Here is a 22,677-nt window from a genome sequence, read left to right as displayed (position 1 = left end):
ATCCCATTAGATTTGGCAATTGAGAGTGTAATAAAAAGATGGAAGTTTATTACAAAGAAATGCGGTATCCGGAAATCGGAATTTATTAAAGAGTTAAATTTAGTTTTAAATTCCACGTTTTTTAAATTCGATGACAGAATCTAGAGACGAAAGTTCGGAACGCCAATGGGCTCATCGCTGTCATCCCCGTAGGGGATCTTGTATTGCGGGATTTAGAAGAAAGGACGTTATCGATATATGGAATTGAAGTACCTTTCTATTTTCGATACGTGGACGACATAGCTTTGGCCGTCCATAAAGACCACATAGAAACTATACATAATATTTTCAATTCCTTACATCTCAGGCTACAATTTACGTTTGAAAGAGGTAGAGACAAATTTTCTGAATGTCACCATCATTAAAAGCAAGAAAGGTATAGAATTTGATTGGTTTCATAAACCAACTTTTTCCGAAAGGTGAATCACATGTCATCACATCCCATGTCACAGGAAAGAGCAATGATTATGGGAGCAATAGATACAGTGGTTTCCCTGTCGGAGCCTAAATTCCATAAAAAGAATTTAGAATTCGTTATTAAGAATTTAACTTTGTTAAAGAACAAATATCCATTACGTTTTATTATGGACACTGTGAATACAAGAATAAGATCACTTTTTAACAAACCGACTAAAAAGACTCGGACATTAATACATCTGTAACAGACACAAAAGTTAAATGGTTCACAATTCTGATATTTCAGAAACATTCATTAGTATAGCAAAGAACTTAGAAGCTAAACTAGCGTTTTTAGTGTCGATAAATTAGATGGATAGTAAGATCTCATAAAGACTTCCGGGGGACATGAGAAAGAACGTAGACCATAAAATATCGTGCAAAGATTGCGAAGCAATTTATGTCGGCCAGACGAAGAAATAAGTTAAAACCAGAACTTTTGAACACAGGAATGATATCAATCGTAAAAGTAGCACACATTCGGTAGTCACTGAACATAGACTGAGTTTCGATCATGACTTCGACTGGGGGAATGTCGAGATTTTAGACACAGAAAGATTCTATAGCAGAAAAATAATTTCTGTTACACATCACACTTCAGAAAGGTAGTATTAACTTGCAATCTGACACGGAATATTTACATCACGCATATGCCTCGATTTTAGAAATTTAAATAGTAATGTAGATATATCGTTTGCGCATGAGTCTCTTTTGACATTATTTTTATTTTTATCCTTTTTTCGTACTTATAATTTTACTTAACGTTATGACTAACAATGTTTTTATTTTTATATTTATTCTTATATTTATACTTATCTATCATGACCGAACATTTTATAATACGTTACTGCTCACATTTAGTACGCGTCATTATACATGACAAGGTGTATTCGTAATACAATCACTGCGAATTTTTTATTATAACCGACTTGTTCCGGAGTGTGATGAGTGATTAGGCTTCGTGAATTATATAGATTACATTACGTTACAATAATATAATTTACAATCAGACACACTTTAAGTCGCACTACTGATACTACGCATTTTGTAAATTCTAAATTGTCGGCGATCATACAGCCACGTATTTCGTATAAGTTTTAAATTGTCAACGGCCATGCGTCTTGTTTGCTTGCATTGTTTTATCTCCAAAGTTTCATGAAGATTCTCGTTCCGACTGGGGTGAGTCAAAATTTCTAAAATAATTCCTTAAATAATAGTCAGAATTATATTTTACACATACTTTTAGGAGAAACAATCAATCTGAGATTGTTTCTCTCTTATATATTAAAGATTCCGCTTCGAAACAGACAGCTAACAGTGACTCGTTCTATCAGTAACGGGGATCATTCACCGCTCACATTATGATATTATTAGCTGAAGATGACTCTAAATGAGTCGAAACATTCGTATAATGTATATTTTTAGTGTAATTTAATGTTCTAATACATAAAATTTAGGCACCAAGAACCGTAGTGACTCTCATTAGCCTGTCTTACATTTAAGTTTTAAGGGGTTACACTACCCAGGCGAGTATTTTTGAGAACTTTAATATATGTGTAATAAAGCCCTAAATTTTTTTTTTATCCACCACCTAGAACTCGAGAAAAAAATTCACAAAAAAAGCTTATTTTTTCGACGCGCCTGGGTAGTGTAACCCCTTAAGAGAATCCTCACTGATTCAGCCGTCCAGGGGCCCCCACTTTTTTAAATCCGGCACTGCCACAGTCACATACTGGGCAGGACAGACCTGGCAGTGTGCGTTGGGAGTGGGACTGCTTGAGTGTGTTGTGCAAAAGCTACGAGCTGACACCGCTGGCTGGTGGCTGACATCACGGGTGCTGATCTGCGCAGATCCGCACAAACAAAAAAAGAGAAAAGGTGCAATCGGTGTCGCAAGTGACGCCACTGGCGACAGTCAGCGGCCGCTCGTCGATCGGAGCGGAGGTTGGTGTCGCACACCTGGCGTTGCGTCACGAAGTGTTCTGGTTCGGTGCGCCTTCCTGTCACTTTTGCGAGGGAATAGCAATCCAGACAAGAAGGAATAAACATACGCGAAGATGAGCGAGAAGACTGGTAAGAGATAAAGCGCGATCTCTCGGTGCACTTACTCCGAAAAAAAATTCACGAGGAGAGAGAGAGTGAGAGAGGAGAGAAAAATTCGGGCGGGGAACGATTATTTCGCGATCGAATCGTGTTTTTTTTTTCTTTTTGCAAATTTTGTTCATCGTCTCGAACATTTTGAATCGGATTGTTGCATCGGGAAAAAAAACAAAAGAAAAATGTGATCGAAGGAATTTGACGAAATTGCTACGCGGTTCCCCGATTTTATCTTGCGCGATAGCCGATAAGGACGACGAAGAGATAAGGGATTTTCTATACGGATACACGCATTTTTTTCCCCTCCCTCGGGATAGAGCACATCGTTATGACGCCGAAATGCAAGACGGCGAACTCCACGACGTTGATAATCGAGAGGCAGGCGCTGGAGCCGCCGGCGGAGAACGGGAACGAGAACAACGTCCACGTCGCCGGCGGGGATCACAAGGGGATTGTCATCAACAAGCAGGCTGTGGCCGGTATGACGATATCCTTGCCTCTCAGTCGATTATTGGCAATATCTTTAATTTAATGGCATGTTTGTAATTAAATCCAATCTAGATTAAATATCGTATATTTAAAACTGTATCCAATTCGTCGCAGTGACAAACGGTGAGGTGCATCCCGCCCAGCTGTGCCTGCAATTCAGGGTGTTCCTGGTGAGCGCGCAAACCGGGAAGCACACGCAGGAGCAGAGGACCCTCCAGTTCTGGTTCGTCGACAGGCTCGCCGAGGCGGAGCAGCCGAGCGTCGCGCAAGAATTTTTCAGAGAGCTCGTCACACCGCAGGAGTTTCCGAGAGGTAAATCGTAATATTCGTAATGTGATACGATTGATTGGCGGCCGGCCGACTGAGCGCGTTTCTTAGAACTGCATATCCTCGAGATCGAATGTATCCAATGTAACTGGAGAGTCTGAGTGGATGTTTCTTTGTTCTCTTATAAACACACTGAGATCTAATTTTAAACTGTCGGCAGTAAAAATAGCGGTGAACGTGAAATTCTATATGGTGTTCAAGGAAGAATGTCAAACTTAGCATATCGGTTACATTTTTCGTATATAAATTTCTCTTAGTAATATAAGTTTTCATATTTTTTTCCTGTGTAACCATTTTACAATGTGTTTGTTATTTTCCGCAGATTACGTCGGGTTTATCAAAAAGATAATGAAATTGATGCAACATAAGTATCCCAATATTAAAAAACTAGAGGTGGAATTGAGACAATTGGAAGAGCCGATCACCCTACCGAGCAGGCCATGTAAGTATTTAAACAGTTGTTTTATCTTTATCAATGTACTACGGAGACATAATTACATAATAATAAGATGTATCAGATTTAATCTACATATTTCCTACATACATTATCATTCGCAAATATAATCTACTTTGGCTTGTTAAAATAAAAAAAATCTACGGGCAAGGGGAAGGGGATTAATGGTTATTTGATTAAGCTGATTGGGTTTAATGGTCTTTTATTGAAAGATATTAGACGTATCTCAAGTACACGCTGTAGCTGAACTCTAAAGGAAATGCACACTTGACTTAAAACTCCCGGTGGCTCATATATCCATTATGTAATTGAAATTGCGAGTTTTTCCATGTAACATTCTATGTACTCGCAATTACCATTGTATTTGAGCATTGTACTGAACATCTGTTTCATACTTAATTTCTATTATTCACAGCTACTGGTCACTTACTATTCACACTTCCTTCCTCTGAGAAAATTATGTGGAGATCAGGTTCGAGAATGAAAAAAAAATCAGCATTTTTGTCACACTTTATTGATGTTTATTCTCTTTCTTTTCTCGTACACAGTCTAATAGTCCAAACAAAACTGACACACATAAATATATTTTCTCGTAACACAATAATTACTGGACAGGACGTTTGTAAATTTTTTCATGTAATAATTTTTAGATTAAAAGAAAAGGAATCTCTGCCAACTTTGCTATATAGTAGATGTTACATATATACATTCTGTCGCTTGGCACAATAATCTGGTAACCATAACAACATTGACTTAACATAGTTTGCCTAGTATTGTGATCTGCATTTCATTGATTCGTATTACGATGTTCTATTTAGCAAAAAAAAAAAAAAAAAAAGAAAATATAATTTCTATATTCTTTATTAAAATTAAGATGAAACATGTCACGGGTTTATAAAAATTATTACGCACTTTGATTATGTAAGAAAGGATTTTCCAATCTGTTTAGCCGAGCGATCAATTACTAGAGGATACATAACTAGAGTGTGAAAAACAGCTCATTTAACCACTTGACCTGGATTCCCTTACACACGGTGTATAATATATACATATCTACCCTCACAGCATGATTATAGATAAAACTTATACATACATTTACATACGACATTTTAGAGCCCGACACACACAAACAACCTGATATATGATTACACAATAAATATCAATTATATTTGTAACATAAATTTATTTAATTCAAATTTAATTTCGTCAATGCTGTTTCACTTACGTTAATTTTAAATATAAAAATTCATAGCAGAGCTATGCATACGTTAGCTGCATATTCCATACTACTACATATCATAAAATATCATTTATTTATTTGCTCGTCCTAAATTATAACTACCTTTTTAATTGATTATTCATTACCATACTAGTACAATGGCATTGCCACTTTTAGTCTTCATTCTGCAAGGAAATGCATCCATGTAGAGCACGTACCTTCTACTCATGGTTACTAGCTGCCATATATGTATATGTGTTCAAGTTTCCACTCCCACATACATATATTAGCTGTACCCTTCACCTAAACGATTCTAGTTCAACTATTCTAGCTATAGAAACAAAGACTAGTTAAATTGCGCACTTATTTACAGTTACATTAATTCCGAAACTTTCACACATTTCTACCTTGGACAGATGAAAAGCTATCCAACACACGAGTTTAGACTCATTTACACTCATCTACACGGCAGAAAATTTAACTTGCATATGTTATGGAGTGCTGTTATTCTTGTTTCAATGCTATTAACTGTCATTTTGAAATTACAATAGGCGGCTTAAAGGTCTGACAAACTTACTACAATGTCCGTTAACTTAATTGCACGATTAAATGAGTGTTTCTTTTTTTTTTTTTATTAAAAGTATCCACAGACGAAACCGTCATGGGTCAAGTGATTGAGCTAACGGTAGAAAAAGTTCTGGAGCTTATCGAGTCTGCCTATCCGAATCCAGTTACTGTGGTTGACATGGCGAAGTAAGTAATTGTATTAAACAGAATTAGAATAGAAATTTATTTACTTCAGCTTTACATAAATTAGCCAAGAAAGAGACTTGGTTTACAAAAGTATTTTCCTCACTCATCCTTCCATACTTTTCCTAACTTATTCTTTACTCTTCTATCTTTCTTATTAAATACATTCTATCTTTTCGCCTTACACTTCTATCTCTTTACATTTTACATTATTTTTATATTATTTACATTTGCTGATTTCCGACCTCTTTACATTTTACATTTCACCATATTTACATTTATTACACCTGTCTTTGGTGTTTATCCTGCTTTCTACTTAATCTATTCGCCGCTCTGTTATCTATCTTTATTTTCCTCCTACTTTTTCATTTTTATTCCTATCCTTTTTTTTCACTAAACTTCTCTCCCTCTCTTTTTCTTTTCTTTTTATTTCCTTTTTCCTTTCCTTCCATAGTTTCATTAAATCCTACCTTTGTCTTCATCTAGTTTCTCCCTTAATAATCTGCCTACAATTCCTTCCTTATTTTCTCCTAAGTCTATAAACCATTCCTTTACTTTTTTTCATTCGTTTACATAATGCCCTAGATTATCTTTACCTTATTATCTTTATCCTTCCCCACAGAATACGCGTTTCCTCCGTCCTTCCTCCAACCAATATTTATTTCCTATTAAACAGAATTTAAGTCGAGGAAATATGTTTTGAATAAAATTAAATTTTGATTTTATTTCGTTTTCAGGGAACACGGATGGGAGCCGTCAGCTGTGGAGGCTAAATTAAAAGAGCTTCAAGAGAAAGGGCTTGTTAAAGCAATGGATCATGGGGCTTTCACGCGTGTTGTCCACGAAGATACTCAAGTTCAAGTAATTCATTATTTAAATATAATTTTTTTCAGTTAATTTTTATTAACGCACCGTAATGCTATAAAATATGTATTTTCAGGTGGTAAAGCAGATGCCAACGATGGCAAGCGCGAAACAACCCACCATAGCTATCATTACAGCTCAATATTGTGAAAAACTTGCTGTGGATTCGTTGATTGAAAGCAAGGAAACCTTTGTTCGCTACACTACCGTTGGTAAGATCTTTTCTTGTTTATTATTGTTTAAATACACTTCGTGATGATCCATATTTATACTTCACTTATCAATAAATGCGCATTTTAGTATGTAGTTTACGTTACTGTTGAATCTCAGAAATAACAAAACGCATTTATTGATAAAAGTATACGGATTAAAGTAAAACAAATACGGATCTGTATCTTCAAGAATGACAATCCTAAAAATGTACTTAAAGCTATTAACACTGTTGTATTAGAATAATGCTACGACAAGTAAACTAATTTCTCTTCTATTCTTCTATTAAACATATAGTCGTATTCTATTTTTCTAATAATTCGTATTCTATTCTTCTAATAAACATATAGTCGTAACTGAACTCTTAGAATATTAGAATAATTGTGTTGATTCTCTTGCTTTTATTCCTAACTATAGTTTTTTTTTTTTTAATAAGTTACTACAAATGATTGTTTCTAAAGTATTTCGATCCAACCCGATAAATTTTTGCTAACGTTCTAGTTAACGTAGTCATTTCTTTTTCCGCCCCCATGCAAATATAATTTATTGATTTATTATATATTGCTCGCTAATCGGCGGCAAATGTTCAAACGATAATAGGGATGATATTTCATCATGCATGAAACTTTAGGTACCGCAAGCTCACCAGACGCGATAGACGGAGTTCCGCGGGTGATATGCCGTTTTGGTAACGTAGTTTGTAACATAACTCTGTCATTTTTATGTCATTTCATAGCTTGCCAATTGCTTGCGAACCGAAGAACAATGCAGGGCAAAATGATGCTGCAAACGTACATTTTGAAACACATTGTTTTTTGTCACATGTTACAAATGATTTTGTGTATTATACATGATATATGTTTTCATAATAGTTTTTGTTTCGTATTGTGAACGTTTTGTACGGCTTTGTTTTTGTTATGTGTAATGTTTTTGTTGAGCTTATCCATGTTTTGTATTACGTTTATTTTATGTGGTTTTTATACATAACATTATTTTATTAGTTTTTATCATATCTATGAGTGATATAATAATTTTTATTTTAAATATTTATTTCCGGCAAAAATTTTATTTCTTCTTTTCTTATACATAACATTATTTTGTTAATTTTTATCATATATATGATATAATAATTTTTAATATTTATTTCCGAAAAAATTTATTTCTTTTTTTTTATCAATGACAACACACTATTTTCGAAAATTTCAATAGAATATTTTAATTCTTGATAACATCCATTCAAATGTATTCAATCTGAAATTTCTCGACGATACCAGATACAGATTTTCGAAAAATTTTGTATACTTGGTGCTCTAGTATTATTACTAGACTTGAGAGATGCATCTACATGAAATGGATTGTTACCTATTTTATCGTCACATATAACACAGGTTCCGTTCTATTTTGTTGATAGCCGCACACTGCACATGTATCATATGCAAATCAAGAATAGAAGGAAACAAATTTCGAAATAACACAAAAACACGATAACGAATGGACATCGTTTTGTTTATAGGGGAATCAAACGTATATACTCTGGGCAATATCGGTACGCATAGGATTGTGTGCACTAAACTGCCAACTGTAGGCCACACCAGGGAAGCAATGACCGCAGCTGGCAATACTACTACTAGATTGTTGGGTATGCTTTTAGTATTTTCTTTGAAATGTTTGTTTTATGTTTCAGACTATATTTTTAAGACGCGCATTATTTTTTTTTAATAATTTCTAAAATTCAGATTTATTATATTTCGTATTTGTAATTGTTGTAATTGATTGTAAAGAAAATAATTGTCTATGAAATGGATACATTTGTTTTAATTCACACTTGTCACTTACAATGACCTTCGAATGTATTTGCAGGTACATTCCAAAAGGTGGATTTTGTCTTTCTCGTCGGAGTCGGCGGTGGTGTTCCTCATTATACAGATTACAATAAACACGTGCGATTGGGCGACGTGGTGATATCGCATCCGACGCCGCTCAATAAGAAGTATGCTTACGTTTACTGCGAAAGTGCCAAAATGAACGAGAGCGGGAACTATCATTTTGAGACCAAGGAATATTGCCCGCCGAATCTCAGTCTTCAAGAAATCGCGGCGACTCTCAAGAAACAGGTGATTTTGATCGATATTGATCGATATTTTAGGGCTGTTGCTTTTTACTCACTTCGAATATTCGGAGCTTCGACATTAACTTCGACCTTTCGAAGTTTAAGTCGAAGCCTTCGAAGCTTCGAAGTTTTAAAGAATACAGTAAAAATTTGAATTTTCTTAATTGGATTGTTTTATTAATCATTATCTTTCTTTATTTGCACAAGTATCAAGTTTAATTATTAATTTGTAATATTTCAGGTTATAATACTTTCAAATTTTTTAAGAATAATTTCGTATATGTATTAATTCTATTTATTTACAATATTTGTAAATTTTCTGAATAAATTTATCATTTGCACAAATGTAGTATTCGAAACTTCGAAGCTTCGAAGTTCGAATATCGAAGCCTTCGAAACAAATCGCCAGCCCTAATATTTACACGTGTTACGGCTAAACTTATTTGAAATATTTATCTTTTGTACAGGCTGAAAACGAGACATTTCCGCCGTGGCAGACGTACATGAAGGAAGGTTTGCAGAATCTGGTGAATCAATCGGAACATGATTTTAACGCGCCACCACCAGAATCCGATAAGCTTTACATGGCTATTGGAGAGAGGGACGTCATCGAAGTGTCTCATCCAACCGCTCCTCTAGATTCCATAAATAAACGGTAACGGAGTGAAAGTGAATTGAACGTTTCACGCCGTGTGCATTTTGATGTATAAATATACATTAATATTTCCATTACATTGCAGAACCGATGGATGCTCTCGAATTCATCTAGCGCCAGTGGCGTCCGGTCGGCAAGTCGCGCGAGACGATCAACTTAGACAAAAGTTCGCGACTCGATTCGGCGCGCTCGCATTTGATGCCGAGATGGATGCCGTCGTGGAGAGCATCTTAGGCAATTGCCGCGAGAATTTCGCTGTAATCCGCGGAATTGCCGATTACAAGGACGGCACCCGAATCAAAGAATGGCAGCCTTACGCGGCACTGGCGGCAGCCAGCGTGATGAAAGCTATAATCTGCGCTATGGATCCACCTACTAATGACTAATATCGCATCTCGTCTAGTTTTTCTGATTTCATTTTGGCGTAAGAACGCAACGCGCATAATTTTTTGTAGGACAAAGGACGGGGTCTAAAATCAAAACAGCACAATATATATTGCACAATTAAGTAAAAAAAAGATAAACTAAAATTTTGGTAGGTTTCTTAATTAATATTTAAAGATAAATGGAAAGTTGCGCAATACTTTATCTTAGAATTATAACGCGCTGCACTCCAATCTTTTATTATCTTTTTTTTTAGTGCCATTTTTACAAACGCTTATTTGACAATATTTTTTTCGAAGGTATTTTTATCCGATTATATTATTGACATTGAAATCAAGATAGTTAAGCATTTTCGAGAATGTCAAGAAAAATATTTGACCGTTGGTCATTTTTTACTTGAACTTTTTATGCATCAAAGCTCGGAAAGAAACAGTGCCATTATTATTTCCTATAATAATTGGCGCATAACACGTTGTAACTGTTGCAACGAGACATTTTTTTTCTTTGCGAAAATAAACTTACGTAGATTAGTGGACTTACCTTAAAGGGGTGTGTGTTACAAACACATATGTGACCATGTGACCTATTCCGAGAGTAATGAAACTTTTAAAACTTATATTGACAGCGTTGGGTGCAAATACAATAATTATACTTAAGCTTGATTCATCTCAAATACATTGAGACGCGCATTTCTGTTCACTAGATTGGGTAAAACGTACAAACATAGTAACAGAGTGTTTTGGAAGTACATCATGAAAATGGAATGGAAGAACTATTGAACAACTTTATGCCATCAAATTTTATGTTAAATTCAATGAATGTGCGACAAAAAGTTAAGAAAAGATTATGGAAGCCAAGCCAAATTTCCCATTGGCAGTAATAAAGTGTTTACGAAAAGACGAGAAACTTGTCACGGGACAAGGCTTAGTCGAAGAGTTTTTGATATATTAATCCAGGTGGTGAATTTGCGTCTTCAACCTCTCTTGAATCCCATTATTTCACTTTTATTATCTCAAGATTATATTACTTTTTCTATTCCTTTTCCGATTTGTTTCCTCCTCTTTCCGTATCCTTAAAAAATTTCAAAAAAATTTTATAAAGATGATGCAATATTTGGACCGAACCGAAACATGTCCATCCCGACCGAATTGTCAAACCAGACTCGTATAAGGCCTTTATAAGTGTTTCTTAACTTTTCAAGTGTTAATTTCATTTCGTTGAGTTTAACATAATATTTGATGGCGTAATATACGTTTAACATTCTTCTGTTCCATTTTCGTGATTTTTAAAAAACACTTACTAATCTTGTAATTACTTTTCATACAACTGATGAACAGAAATGCACATAATCTCAATGCTTAGGAAGAATTAAACTTAAAAATAATTAAATATTTTTGTTTTTTATCTAGCTGCCAACATAAGTTTTAAAAATCAATCTCATTACTTTCGAAACAGATCACATATCATTCATTTGCTACAACAATGTAACTCAAAAAACAAAATTTTTTAGTTTAAATGTTTTAAATCATAAAAATTCACACATATAGAAATCTGTGTTAAAATTTTGTGTCAATATTTTTTAATGTAATTTTGGTATTACAATTTGGTCTACTTATTGTAAAGGAAAGTATTATTAGCTTTTCGTTCAATTCTCATCCAGAATTCCCTTTTCTTCGCGGATGACTTAAAAATTACAATTTTTGAATCAAGTTATTGTTGGAGCAAATGAGCGATATACGTTCGACTTTGAACACCAAACAATCAGAGGCAACAAAGACTAATGACGCTTTAAAGGATCATTCTCTAGATAGGTAATGAATTTAAATAGTAACTATCTAAACTTAATCTAATAGTGCTACCGTTACATTCGTACTTGCTATGATTAGGATGATTAGACATTGCACCAGGTCCAAACGAGATACCAGTTAGACAAATTATAAACTGTTCTAGTGGTAGGTATGGTAGACGCAACCGGAACTGAAAGTACACTTAACAGTATTTATCAAATCGAAATGAAATTGTCGTTACAGTATATCGCTGAGTAATTATTAAATGTTTACCAGAGTATATATTGACGTTTTCAACTGATACATATATATATATATGCATTCTATATTCGCACGGTACACATCTACGAGGATCAATGAACAACATACATTTTTCTGAAGTCCTAGATTACACGCTGCGAGACGCGCAACAAAGGTTTCTATTACAATGTGCCAATGTGTTCATACTTGTTAAATTCACTGCCCTTTTAAAAAAATCCGGATGCTGTCTGCAAACAATTTTCGAGATGAATTTTCTGTACTTCTAGATAAAATTGCATTGGTAATTGCATATTATTTTTTTTTAATAATTAAAGACTTTACATTTTACAGGGTAGTACACACAAATTTAATGTCTAAATATCACATTTAAACATGGACCTAAAAAAGATAGAAAAAAATATATATAATATATGTATACGTGTTAATGATGGAAGAGATCTTGAGCAAAAATCAAGAATAACGTAAAAACTATAAAAAAATTACAATTGATTTCAGCTAAATAAATGTATACGTGAATTTAAGGAAACTTTATCGATATACATGTAAAATCTGTTTTGAAAAGCTATTTTATTTACGTGTGTAACAGGGAACGTTAATCAACATTGAATGGTAAAAAGACCTAAAATCAATATAAACGACAAAAGTCACTTGTTGCGTAGAAGCACACATTTAAAATTTTATCAAACATAAAGAATAATTGTATGTACACACATACAGATACATAAATTATATAGAATTTATATATGTATAAATAAAAAGTAATATATATAATATATATTTAAGTCGGAGTGGGCGCGCGCGCGCGAATTTATATTAATAGAATTTTTAGATTGATTTATCTATGACGACAGATTCCTATTTTAGGCCTAATATTAGTATATGTTTATTATGAAATTTTTCTTTGTCATATCAATCGAAACTTAGGAGCTTCGAACTTCCAATTGCGCATTTGTATTTGCGTTATTATTACGCGCTTTCGATACTAGTCGCATAACTGTGTTTTCTACATGTATTTATATTTGCTACTTATTAGATTATATATTATCATAGATAGCTAATATAATTTATAAATTATTTCACGTGATTACTTAGTTCGTATTTTATAAGGGAAAATTATTTCTATGTCATTGTCAACTTGAATGTCAACTTGATGAATAGCGTAAGTTATAATTTGATGATCTTTCAAATTACTCACATGATTATTAGCTTGAAGTTTTGAGTATCCAATGCAACTTTTAAATATCTAAAAACATTCAAAATGTAATATAGCAAGAACTAGAAAAATATTTAATTTATAATGTAGTATGTTGAAATTAACATTGATATTTTGGCATTTTTCTTTTTTTTTTTTTTTTTCAAGAGAAATCAATATTTTATTAATCTTTAGAGTTTTTATTTTGATATATTTTCATATTAAAAAATATGAAAAATATTGTACCAATATTAACAAAATATGCATTTTACTTTGCTATATTTAAGTATATGTATATTAAATTATTTATTGTCTATCATTAAAAATATTAGAACGTCGCATTGTTGTGGCTTCCAGAAAATATGTGGTTTGCATTTGTTTATGCGTCATGCAAATCAGTCTTCCGAGAAAAGCAAAAGTTTATTACATTGTTTAAAGGGTACATAAAAACGGAAATATTCGTTTCCCATAATTTTTTAAACGTTGAACGATCTTGTTTACCAAATTACTCTATTACATCACCATTTTGAGAAATTTGTGGTAAAATTGCAAAAAAGCTTCTAATGTGCTACTTTGACATATTAGATCTACGATATGTGATGTGTTTAAAAAGTTTTATTGCAATCAAAATTAAGATGTTTTAGCTCATAAAAGGAATTTATTACATATGTATGTTACGCTAAAACATATTTATGTAAAGTTTAATTAAACTAAGATTAATGTAAAGTCTATTGCGTCAAAGTTGTGACATACATATCGCACCCTTAAACTTGGCTTTAAAATTAATACACTTAAAAATTATTTGTTTCAGAAAAAGGCAGAAACTATTTTTCAGCTTGACAAAATTATTGACTGATCAAATAACATCAGCAAATGAAATATTTTTGAAAACATGATCAAATATAATTTTTATCATTTTCGTTTCACCTTTAAAAAAACTTTTTAGGTTGTGACAATTTTGATATCTATAAAATTAAGTTAGTACACTTTTGACGATTGATAAGGATAATATTTACTTAACTTATATATTAATAACTCGAAAATCATGTTTTTTAGTTGTTTTATTACTATAATACTTTTAAAACACTTTTATTACTAATGCTTTTATTTTACGTTTTATTACTAATACTTTTAAAACAAAAATGCGAATATATCAGGAATCTATCAGATATTTTTTAATTATATTATTCTACCTCAAGGTTTTTTAAGCCATTGATAATTAGCTCCGATATCAAAGTTAATAAATTTAAAATGGCAGAATCAATATAGCGGATATCAAAATTAAAAAACGTTTAAATTTGTAAATAATATGAAGGTTCATCAATTTAAATTTATTGATCTTTACGAAGATTATATTCAGATAATATTCAACAATCTAAGAAACCCTTAAATTTGAATAACATAATTATAATGTCACAATTTTGATACAATAAAGCCTATAATTCCTATCCTATTCTGTATAAATAATCCTATCCTTTAATTAAATATCTTTTTATCCATAATTGACGCAAATTTTTTTGTAAGGAAAATCCTAATACCATACCTGTTTTTTATTACAATAAAACATTTGCAATATTACTAGTCGTAATTCAACATACCAAATACACTAAAATAGAACATTTGCAATTTTAATCACAAATTTCTCAAAATTATGAAGTGATAGAGCAATTTAGTAAACAGAATCATAAGTAGCGCTCAAAAATTGACAGAAAACGAGATTATCTTTGTTTTTCCACGAAAAAGTCATTTTTTTGTTGAATAGTGCTATCGAAGTCTAAAAATAAAATCTTCATTAATCCGAAATTAAATGTTAAGGTAGATACATATTTGAGAAGTCATTACAGTGACATCAAGGAAAATCGATATCACAATCTTCAATCGGTTCACAAGATTTAATTATAATTATAAGATACAAAAATCTCGCGATACGCATAACAACGTTACTATTGAATTTAACATGCGAAATGTCTATACATTTATCGTCGCTACAGTAGTTTATGAAAATAAATATCTCGACCATTTGGCTCACTGCACACTTTTATTTACGCGGAATGATAGCAATGACTCGAAGGATATCCTCGAATGATGAATATCTCAAGGTAGCTGCACGGTGCGTGTCCGAAAAGTAGGATAAGGCGTGGTATTTAATCTTTTCTGCTGTGAAGCATTTCACAGCAGAAAAGGAGCTGTGATAATTCCGGTAATACTTTCGTGTAAGATGGACCTGATGTCGGCTATACGATAGAGATTCGCCGCCCGTAGATTCTATTACTGAGACTTGTGCGCCGTAATTTACTGCATTTATTGCGCACATGTGAAGACGGAATAGTATAATGCGTTATTAGCGTAAGAAATTAGATGTACATGAATTTTATTTGTGGAGCGCCGTGTATAGCGATCGGAAATGCATCTAAGTCATAATACGTCTTAGCGTATCACAAATATTTTAGCATTTATTTATACTGTAATGTCACACCTTCATTCCTTTGTTTCCTTGTGATGAAATGTTCCAAGACATTGCATAAATTATGCAATTGTGTAATTATCAAATATACGATTAATCGTTAACATTCTCTTTGTTAAATATTATAATGTTATACCCTTCGAAGAGTCCATTAAACTATCATGAGTCTTCGTACTATTTGCACATATCGAAGTTATAGCTTTTTATAAAGACACTTTAATCTTTTGATTGCAGCTAGAAGCCATTTGATCTTGAAAATGAACATAAAGTTGTATTGCTAAATTATTTTACATACAACTCGGCCGCGGAACATAATTCAATATTGACAACACAGTCGGTGTAAAAAATTAATTAATCTTTACAGAATGGAAAGCCGGCAATTATGACGCTGTTCTATTTTTCATGTTTAAACCCGTAATTTCTATGCTTTTAGTACTTGTTCTATCAGACTAAAATTTAAAAAACGAAAAAACAAAAATGTAAAATCAATTTATAGTTTTTTCATAACGCTTTTTACATGTATCGTATTTACAGCAAATCTTATGTTACCTACATATTATAAAAACATGAATCTACTTATTTCTTTAGTTTTAGATTCGATTTTGAATTTTCCATTTTAAATGCTGAATTTCTAAAATTATTAATTATTATAATTATTTTTATTATTATAATTTGATAGGATTTACAAATCTTCGAACCTCTTATTATTTTCAAATTTTATTTATTTTTTGTAATTATATTTATATTGAATATAATTACATATAATGTATAATAACACATATCAGATACATTTATAAAAACATAAAATACATTTAGAATTTTTAAAATTTACAATATGTATATCTATTTGAATTCAACATAAAAAATGATTTAAATCTCCGTTTTACAAAAATTCATCTATTTTAATTGTTAAGTTGTTATATTCATCACTTTAAATCACTTAAAATTTAAAATCTTTTATTTAAAATTTTCTAAAAATATGATTGAATTTTCCATGAACTCCTTATTTTTTTAAATTTACGCCATTTTTCACATTTATATTTGGCATATTGAATGTATCATTAATATCTTATATTTAGAATATATTTATTATTTAGAATTTTCAAAATATATTTATAGCTATTTGAATTTAACATCAAAATAATTTTTTTTATGAACATTTTTCTATTTTATCAATTATACCGTCCTATTACATCTGCTATGTTAAATTTTTAATATTAAATTTTTGAATTTAGCAAATTTAAAAATTCTTTAACAAATCAAAATATCTAGCGGTTTTTAAACATCGACATTTTGGACGGGATCATAGTAAAATACTCTAGTCATATTTTAATTTATTTTCAAAAATTATAATATCTTATTCAAGGAAAGCTGTAAGATTTTAAAAATAAACACTCCGTCCTATCCGAAATAAAAAGTTTAATAATAATAATAATAATACGTTTATACCAATTTAAAAGTATGTCAAATAAATTTAAATTGAAAGAAATTAGACTTCCCAAAATAAATCAGAAATACATATAAGCCTCGCAGGCAAGGCGTACAGTTTGTGAGAGACTGGATATTGCAACAATAAAATTATTGCATATCAACATCTGTGTTGGCTTGCATCAAGCTTTACTTCATTATGTATTTCAAAAGTATGTATCTGTTATGTCAAGAAAAAATAACACTAGTTTACAAAAATGTTTTTTTTTTTATTACTTTAAATTGGACGTCTGGACTACGTTTCTTATAATTTTTTGAATGCCACAAACTAAATTTCTTCAGCACGTCAAGTTTCTAAGATAATGAGGTTTAATGTAAAAAAAATGACTTTTTGAGCGATATTTGACATTTTTTTGTAAAGAAGGTCAGCGGTATCTTGAAATTCGATCAAAGATCATAAATTGTATTTATCATCTCCGAGAAAATGCATTTTTTTATTTCAATATTTTACTTTTTAGTCACGTTATGAAAGATTAAACTAGGAGCTATTTCTAATGTGGGGAATCTGAGGCAGCGTCACAAATTTTGTCTGAAACATTTTTTTTTAATCTTCGTTACACCGCTTTTTTCGAAGTTACACTGGATCAATTTGATCCAGACCAATTTTAAATAGTTGATTATCAGGGCAACCAAAATATGCTTAGGGCATATTTTTTTTATTTGACTAATAAAGAAATAAACTATAGATATAAAAATTCGTTTCATCAGAAATTATGTATTTTGAGCCCTATAGCATATATTTTTGCATATTTTATCCACGCATGCATAATATTTACATATTTTACTTATTTTTGTTGTATATTTCACATTGTTTTCTGATTTAGGTTTACGATTAGTTTTTTCTGACATAATTACTAATTAAATTTAAAAATAAAAATGCAAACAAATTTTATCAAATATATTTCTACTTCGTTATTATAAAAAACTTAAGTAATATTTGAAAATTTTTGCAATAAAAAGTAACTTTTAAATGCATATATTTCTTTTTTTAGAGTATTTTTTCAACTTTATAGAGCATATTTTAGGCGCTCAAAACGGGATTGTTATAGCATATTTTTGGTTGCTCTGTTGATTATAAAGAATTTAGAATTAAAATGGCATCACGTTGAAAAAAATTCTTAATAAAGAAAATAAGTATCAAAAAGATTATATTTTGCGAAAAAATTATAACTTTTTCATTTTTTTTTTTTTTGCTAAAACTTTAAGGTAAATACTCTTAAAATATTCCACTTTAATAAAAAAAAATTTTTCTAGTGGACCTTTACAAATTGTGTTTTATTCTTTAAAACGAGTTTTAAAAAATTTTTTTATTTCTTAACTATATTGTTGCATTCTTAGAGTTTGGTTACTTTATCCCTCTTCCCCACGAATAAGAATACGCCATTAAAAGAAACTCCAATTTTATTAACAAAAAAAAAACGAATACATATCAGAGCTAAGTGCAAAACATAAGCGCGCCAAGCCCCAGCGTAACTTAACTGTCGTTGCTATATGAAACACAGCTCGTTAGCGGCGATCAATCTTCTGCTTTGGAAATCGATTTTATTCCATGATAATGGATGAGGTCAAAGCGGTCAAAGCAACTAAATTCTGAGAACGCGACAATTTATATGTATAATGAACTATGCGGACTATGCCGAATTCTTAGCAATTATTGTACGTGTAATGCTGTCGAACATTCGTTTCATGAAACAAATGAAAACAATTAAAGTCATTTGTATCAGAAAATGACAAAATATTGTAGTACAAAAAGGATCAGTCAATGTAATTTACATTTTGTTTTAAAAGACATTTAGTGGAAGGCGCCATAATTATAATGGCGCGCGTTTCAAAGAATTGACTAACGGAAACCTGTTAGTGACTCATAGTAACTAAAGGGTTAAAAATGCTTAAAAACCAAATTTCTTTATTATCTTTCTCTAATAAAATTCGATTTTTCAGTATCATCTGCATTCTCAGCGTCATTGTCACGTTTCACGGCCATCGGGGCCAGCTCCTGCATCTTTCGTTCCTTCATATTTAGTTTAGCATACTGATTCCACGATTGTTCTTTTGAAGTACCAAACATCAGGTATATGATACTGCTAACTATCGAATTAGCAGCAGCGATGAGGAAGACCAAGCGCCACTGTCCCACAGTTTGCTGTGAAAAAAAATCGATTCAACATTATCGCGAAGAAATTAATAAGGATCTTGATTCACAATAATTTTAAGATAATGCAGTTGATATTTGTAAATTGAAAATTAGACTTACGTTATTATTCGTCAATGCGCCAACGATGGCCGGTGAGATGAATCCGGCCCATATGATAATCGTACCGGCGAATCCAAGAAGGACGCTGGCGAAGTTAGGACTCAGGTCAACAAAGATCGCCAAAGTGGAGGCGGACATGGCACCATTCACTGCCGTACCGGCCATCATGAAGACGACTGCTAGCAACGGGTGACACCCGCTGAATCCGAGAGCAATGATAAGGATCCCTTGTACACCGGTGCAAACGAAAGTGGCTAATTTCCTTACGTTTGTCAAGCTCATTCGTCTCGTACGGAGCAGCCAATCGCTCATCATCGAGAAGAAATACGAAAAGATCATTCTGAGCAAATGCGGCGCTCCCGCCAGTACTCCGGTCTGTATAGATAATTGGAACTTATTGTTAGATTAAGGCCTGCAATACAGGATGAAGCTAGTAAGATACCCAAAAGATTCAACGTAAATTCATTCATAACTGGATTTTCTTACGTGCAGACTTAAGCTCGCACACAGGAAACTTACGGCGTTAATATTCCATCCGTGAATGAAGTTGAAGTAAGTCGGTGCCTGTGTCATGAGGGTGAAGAAACCCCAAGCTGCGCCCCAATGTGCGACGATGGTAATCCACATCGGACCCGATAGAATTATCGATCTCCATGGTATCTGGGTCTCTTTCTCGTCCTCGGATCCAGTGATATTATCGAAAATGTAATTCTTCTCATCGTCGGAGATTCGCGGGTGCTGTTGCGGCGAATCGTATACAAAGAAGTGCCAGAAGCAATACCTACGATGTAATTCGCGATAAATCAATTCTCTATTAGGAATCAGACGCGCAAAATGTCATCGCGAATTTACGTTCACTCACCAAACTACGCCTAACAAAGATGTCACGTGGAAGGATGCGCCCCAACCGAAGGAATTACTAACGGCTGCACAGAGGGGATAAGTAATCGCGGCTCCCACAGAACTACCTGAAAATTACATCAGATGAAATTGATGATCCCGATGGAGATGAAAGGTTCGGTTCAAAGTTCATTCGCTTGCCAATTGTATCTCGGTTTTGCAATCGCAGCAATTGCATACCTATAATAACTTACCAAGATAAGCGCTAACGAATTTGCTCCTCTCATTTTGCGGAATCCACTTTGCCGTCATGACGTGCATCGAGGGCCATATAACACCCTGAAGCGAAAAGAAAAAGAGAAAAATTTATATCTACAGACATACGATGAGCAAACTTCAAAAATAAATTAATTGGAGCTTGTTCCTGAAGGGAGCTTTTTGCAAAAAAACTTACTGCGATCAATCCTTGCACCACCCGAAGAGTTATCAAGACGTATAAATGCGTTGCATAGGGTATTAAAAACCCTAAGAGAGCTGTTAAGAGATTTGCTAAGCCGAATACGAGTTTCGTACCATATCGCCTGGCTATGACACCACCAGGCAGTTGCGATGTCCAGTGCAACCAGTAGTATGCACCCAACGTCAGTCCTTGCTCGTATTCGTTCCAGGCAAATCGATTTTCATACTAAACAAAACCGTGAAAAGTAAGAAAATGTCGAAGAGGAAAGCGCTTTCTTTCAAGCAAAAATAAAATTAGTATCGTACGCGGAAGATACAATTATAAATTTTATTCGCAAAAAAATAGTGTCTCTTTAAAAAAGTTATTTTCGGGATACCGTAACACTTTCGTTTTCGAAAGACAGTGTCGTCGGGAATGAAAAAGAAGTGTTGTCATCTCGCGATGTCTCGTTGTTCCAAACATCAACAATTGACGTACTGTTCTCCACTTCCATATTGCACTGTGCGATTGCTGCGGGTTTCGGATGTGGTATCACCATCGCAACAATGGTAAGATTCAAGTTTAATCGCAGCATGTAATTGATGGCGAAACCGCAAAGAACTAAAAGCCATAAGACATCTCGGCAAGAAACCAACTCTTTTTCTGAAAAACGTTAATATGACATCTCTAGAGGAGATTGATTAAAGACAAATCGATTTTTTTTAATTATTAATATTTTTAAAATAGAAGGTCAAGGGAGCATGAAAGCCTAAGCAAGGTGTTTATGTTTATAAATTATGTATTTTGTAAATAAAATTTACTGTTTTAACACAGCAAACGTTTCGATTCCAATTGGATCATTTTTAGTGCAAATGACGTATTCTTCCAGATTGAGAGAGATATAAATTTCGTTGAAATTAAATTTTGTCTTACGGCATACATTACATTACAGTCTTATGTAGGTTTTGATGGATCAATCGAAATAAAAAAGGAACTGCATTATAATTTCGTCTACTAGTACATCGTCAGCGTCACTCAGCGTCGTCAGGTTAAATTATAAAAATAAGCTATTAAAAGCTACATATTAAAAGATTAGGAGAGGACGGGACTATTCGGAACTCGGGGCAATTCGGAACCCTTGCTATATCTCGAATGGTTGCCCCGGGTTTCAAATAGCCTCGACCTTCCTTATAATTATAAAATTATATAAATATATAATTATGGAAAGCTATTATTCTATTAAAAAATTCCGTAAAACCTATAATATGTTTAAGTAAAATGAATCATGAATTAATAAGTAGATTAAACGCCGGATATGTGAATTATCAAAACAAATAATTATAAATTTACATTAAATTATTATATTATAAATTATAAATTAAATTATCAGATTATTATATACATATAAATATTATAAATTAAATTATGATATAATTATATACATATGTGTATATAACTATACATATAATAATACTACATATATGTATATGTTATACGTTTTATGCCAAGTATACGCGCTCACATATACGGTCAATAAAATCAAACTGGGTATCTTTACTCAAACCGTCGAGCGGAGGCAGGATAATTATGTAATAAAAATGTTTTTATGTTTGTTTCTATATTGATTAAGAAAAATTTTTATTTTTACATCAAAATGAAATAAATTATATTTAAGAAACGTCATCGATCATTTTTCGGTTCTCCAGTTGTAAATGTAATTAACGTTTAATATTTGCACACTTCTGTACATACATGCCATGTGTACATACATTAGAATAGACCTTATTTTTAACTTTTGAATTTTTTTTCACGACGCCCTCTAAAGTTCCATTTGGTGAAAAAAATTGTGTAAAAGTTGAGCTCGATCAGACAACGGATCGACGTGGCACATCTAACTT

General features: G+C 32.5%; 2 protein-coding genes across 6 annotated transcripts in view; one reads left to right on the top strand and one right to left on the bottom strand.

Moving 5' to 3' along the window:
* The window catches only part of LOC105460559, a 12,536-nt gene extending 415 nt beyond the window's left edge, over positions 1–12,121 (top strand). Inside the window, exons 2-14 of one of the 4 annotated variants that reach the window (XM_011707014.1) lie at positions 2,178–2,568; positions 2,910–3,071; positions 3,196–3,393; positions 3,731–3,850; positions 4,278–4,334; positions 5,723–5,834; positions 6,569–6,692; positions 6,772–6,907; positions 7,537–7,593; positions 8,419–8,544; positions 8,766–9,019; positions 9,483–9,670; positions 9,756–12,121. In XM_011707014.1, coding sequence (XP_011705316.1) covers positions 2,553–2,568; positions 2,910–3,071; positions 3,196–3,393; positions 3,731–3,850; positions 4,278–4,334; positions 5,723–5,834; positions 6,569–6,692; positions 6,772–6,907; positions 7,537–7,593; positions 8,419–8,544; positions 8,766–9,019; positions 9,483–9,670; positions 9,756–10,056 — 1,851 coding nt within the window. In that variant the 5' untranslated portion in view covers positions 2,178–2,552 and the 3' untranslated portion in view covers positions 10,057–12,121. The remainder of the gene's footprint in view (positions 1–2,177; positions 2,569–2,909; positions 3,072–3,195; positions 3,394–3,730; positions 3,851–4,277; positions 4,335–5,722; positions 5,835–6,568; positions 6,693–6,771; positions 6,908–7,536; positions 7,594–8,418; positions 8,545–8,765; positions 9,020–9,482; positions 9,671–9,755) is intronic. The other 3 variants (XM_011707015.1, XM_011707016.1, XM_011707017.1) reach the window with 3 other exon arrangements.
* Positions 12,122–18,538: 6,417 nt separating this feature from the next.
* Positions 18,539–22,677, bottom strand: part of LOC105460558 (putative inorganic phosphate cotransporter) — a 17,640-nt gene continuing 13,501 nt past the window's right edge. For both annotated transcript variants that reach the window (XM_011707013.1, XM_011707012.1), the window contains exons 2-8: positions 21,177–21,442; positions 20,795–21,025; positions 20,595–20,679; positions 20,363–20,468; positions 20,020–20,281; positions 19,501–19,875; positions 18,539–19,389 (exon numbers count right to left, since the gene is read on the bottom strand). In XM_011707013.1, coding sequence (XP_011705315.1) covers positions 19,156–19,389; positions 19,501–19,875; positions 20,020–20,281; positions 20,363–20,468; positions 20,595–20,679; positions 20,795–21,025; positions 21,177–21,374 — 1,491 coding nt within the window. In that variant the 5' untranslated portion in view covers positions 21,375–21,442 and the 3' untranslated portion in view covers positions 18,539–19,155. The remainder of the gene's footprint in view (positions 19,390–19,500; positions 19,876–20,019; positions 20,282–20,362; positions 20,469–20,594; positions 20,680–20,794; positions 21,026–21,176; positions 21,443–22,677) is intronic.

The sequence above is a fragment of the Wasmannia auropunctata genome, unplaced genomic scaffold (genome assembly GCF_000956235.1).
Source record: "Wasmannia auropunctata unplaced genomic scaffold, wasmannia.A_1.0 LD319621.1, whole genome shotgun sequence".
Taxonomy (NCBI): Eukaryota; Metazoa; Arthropoda; class Insecta; order Hymenoptera; family Formicidae; genus Wasmannia; species Wasmannia auropunctata.
Note: the sequence above shows the minus strand (reverse complement) of the source record. Positions and strands in the feature narration are given on the sequence as shown.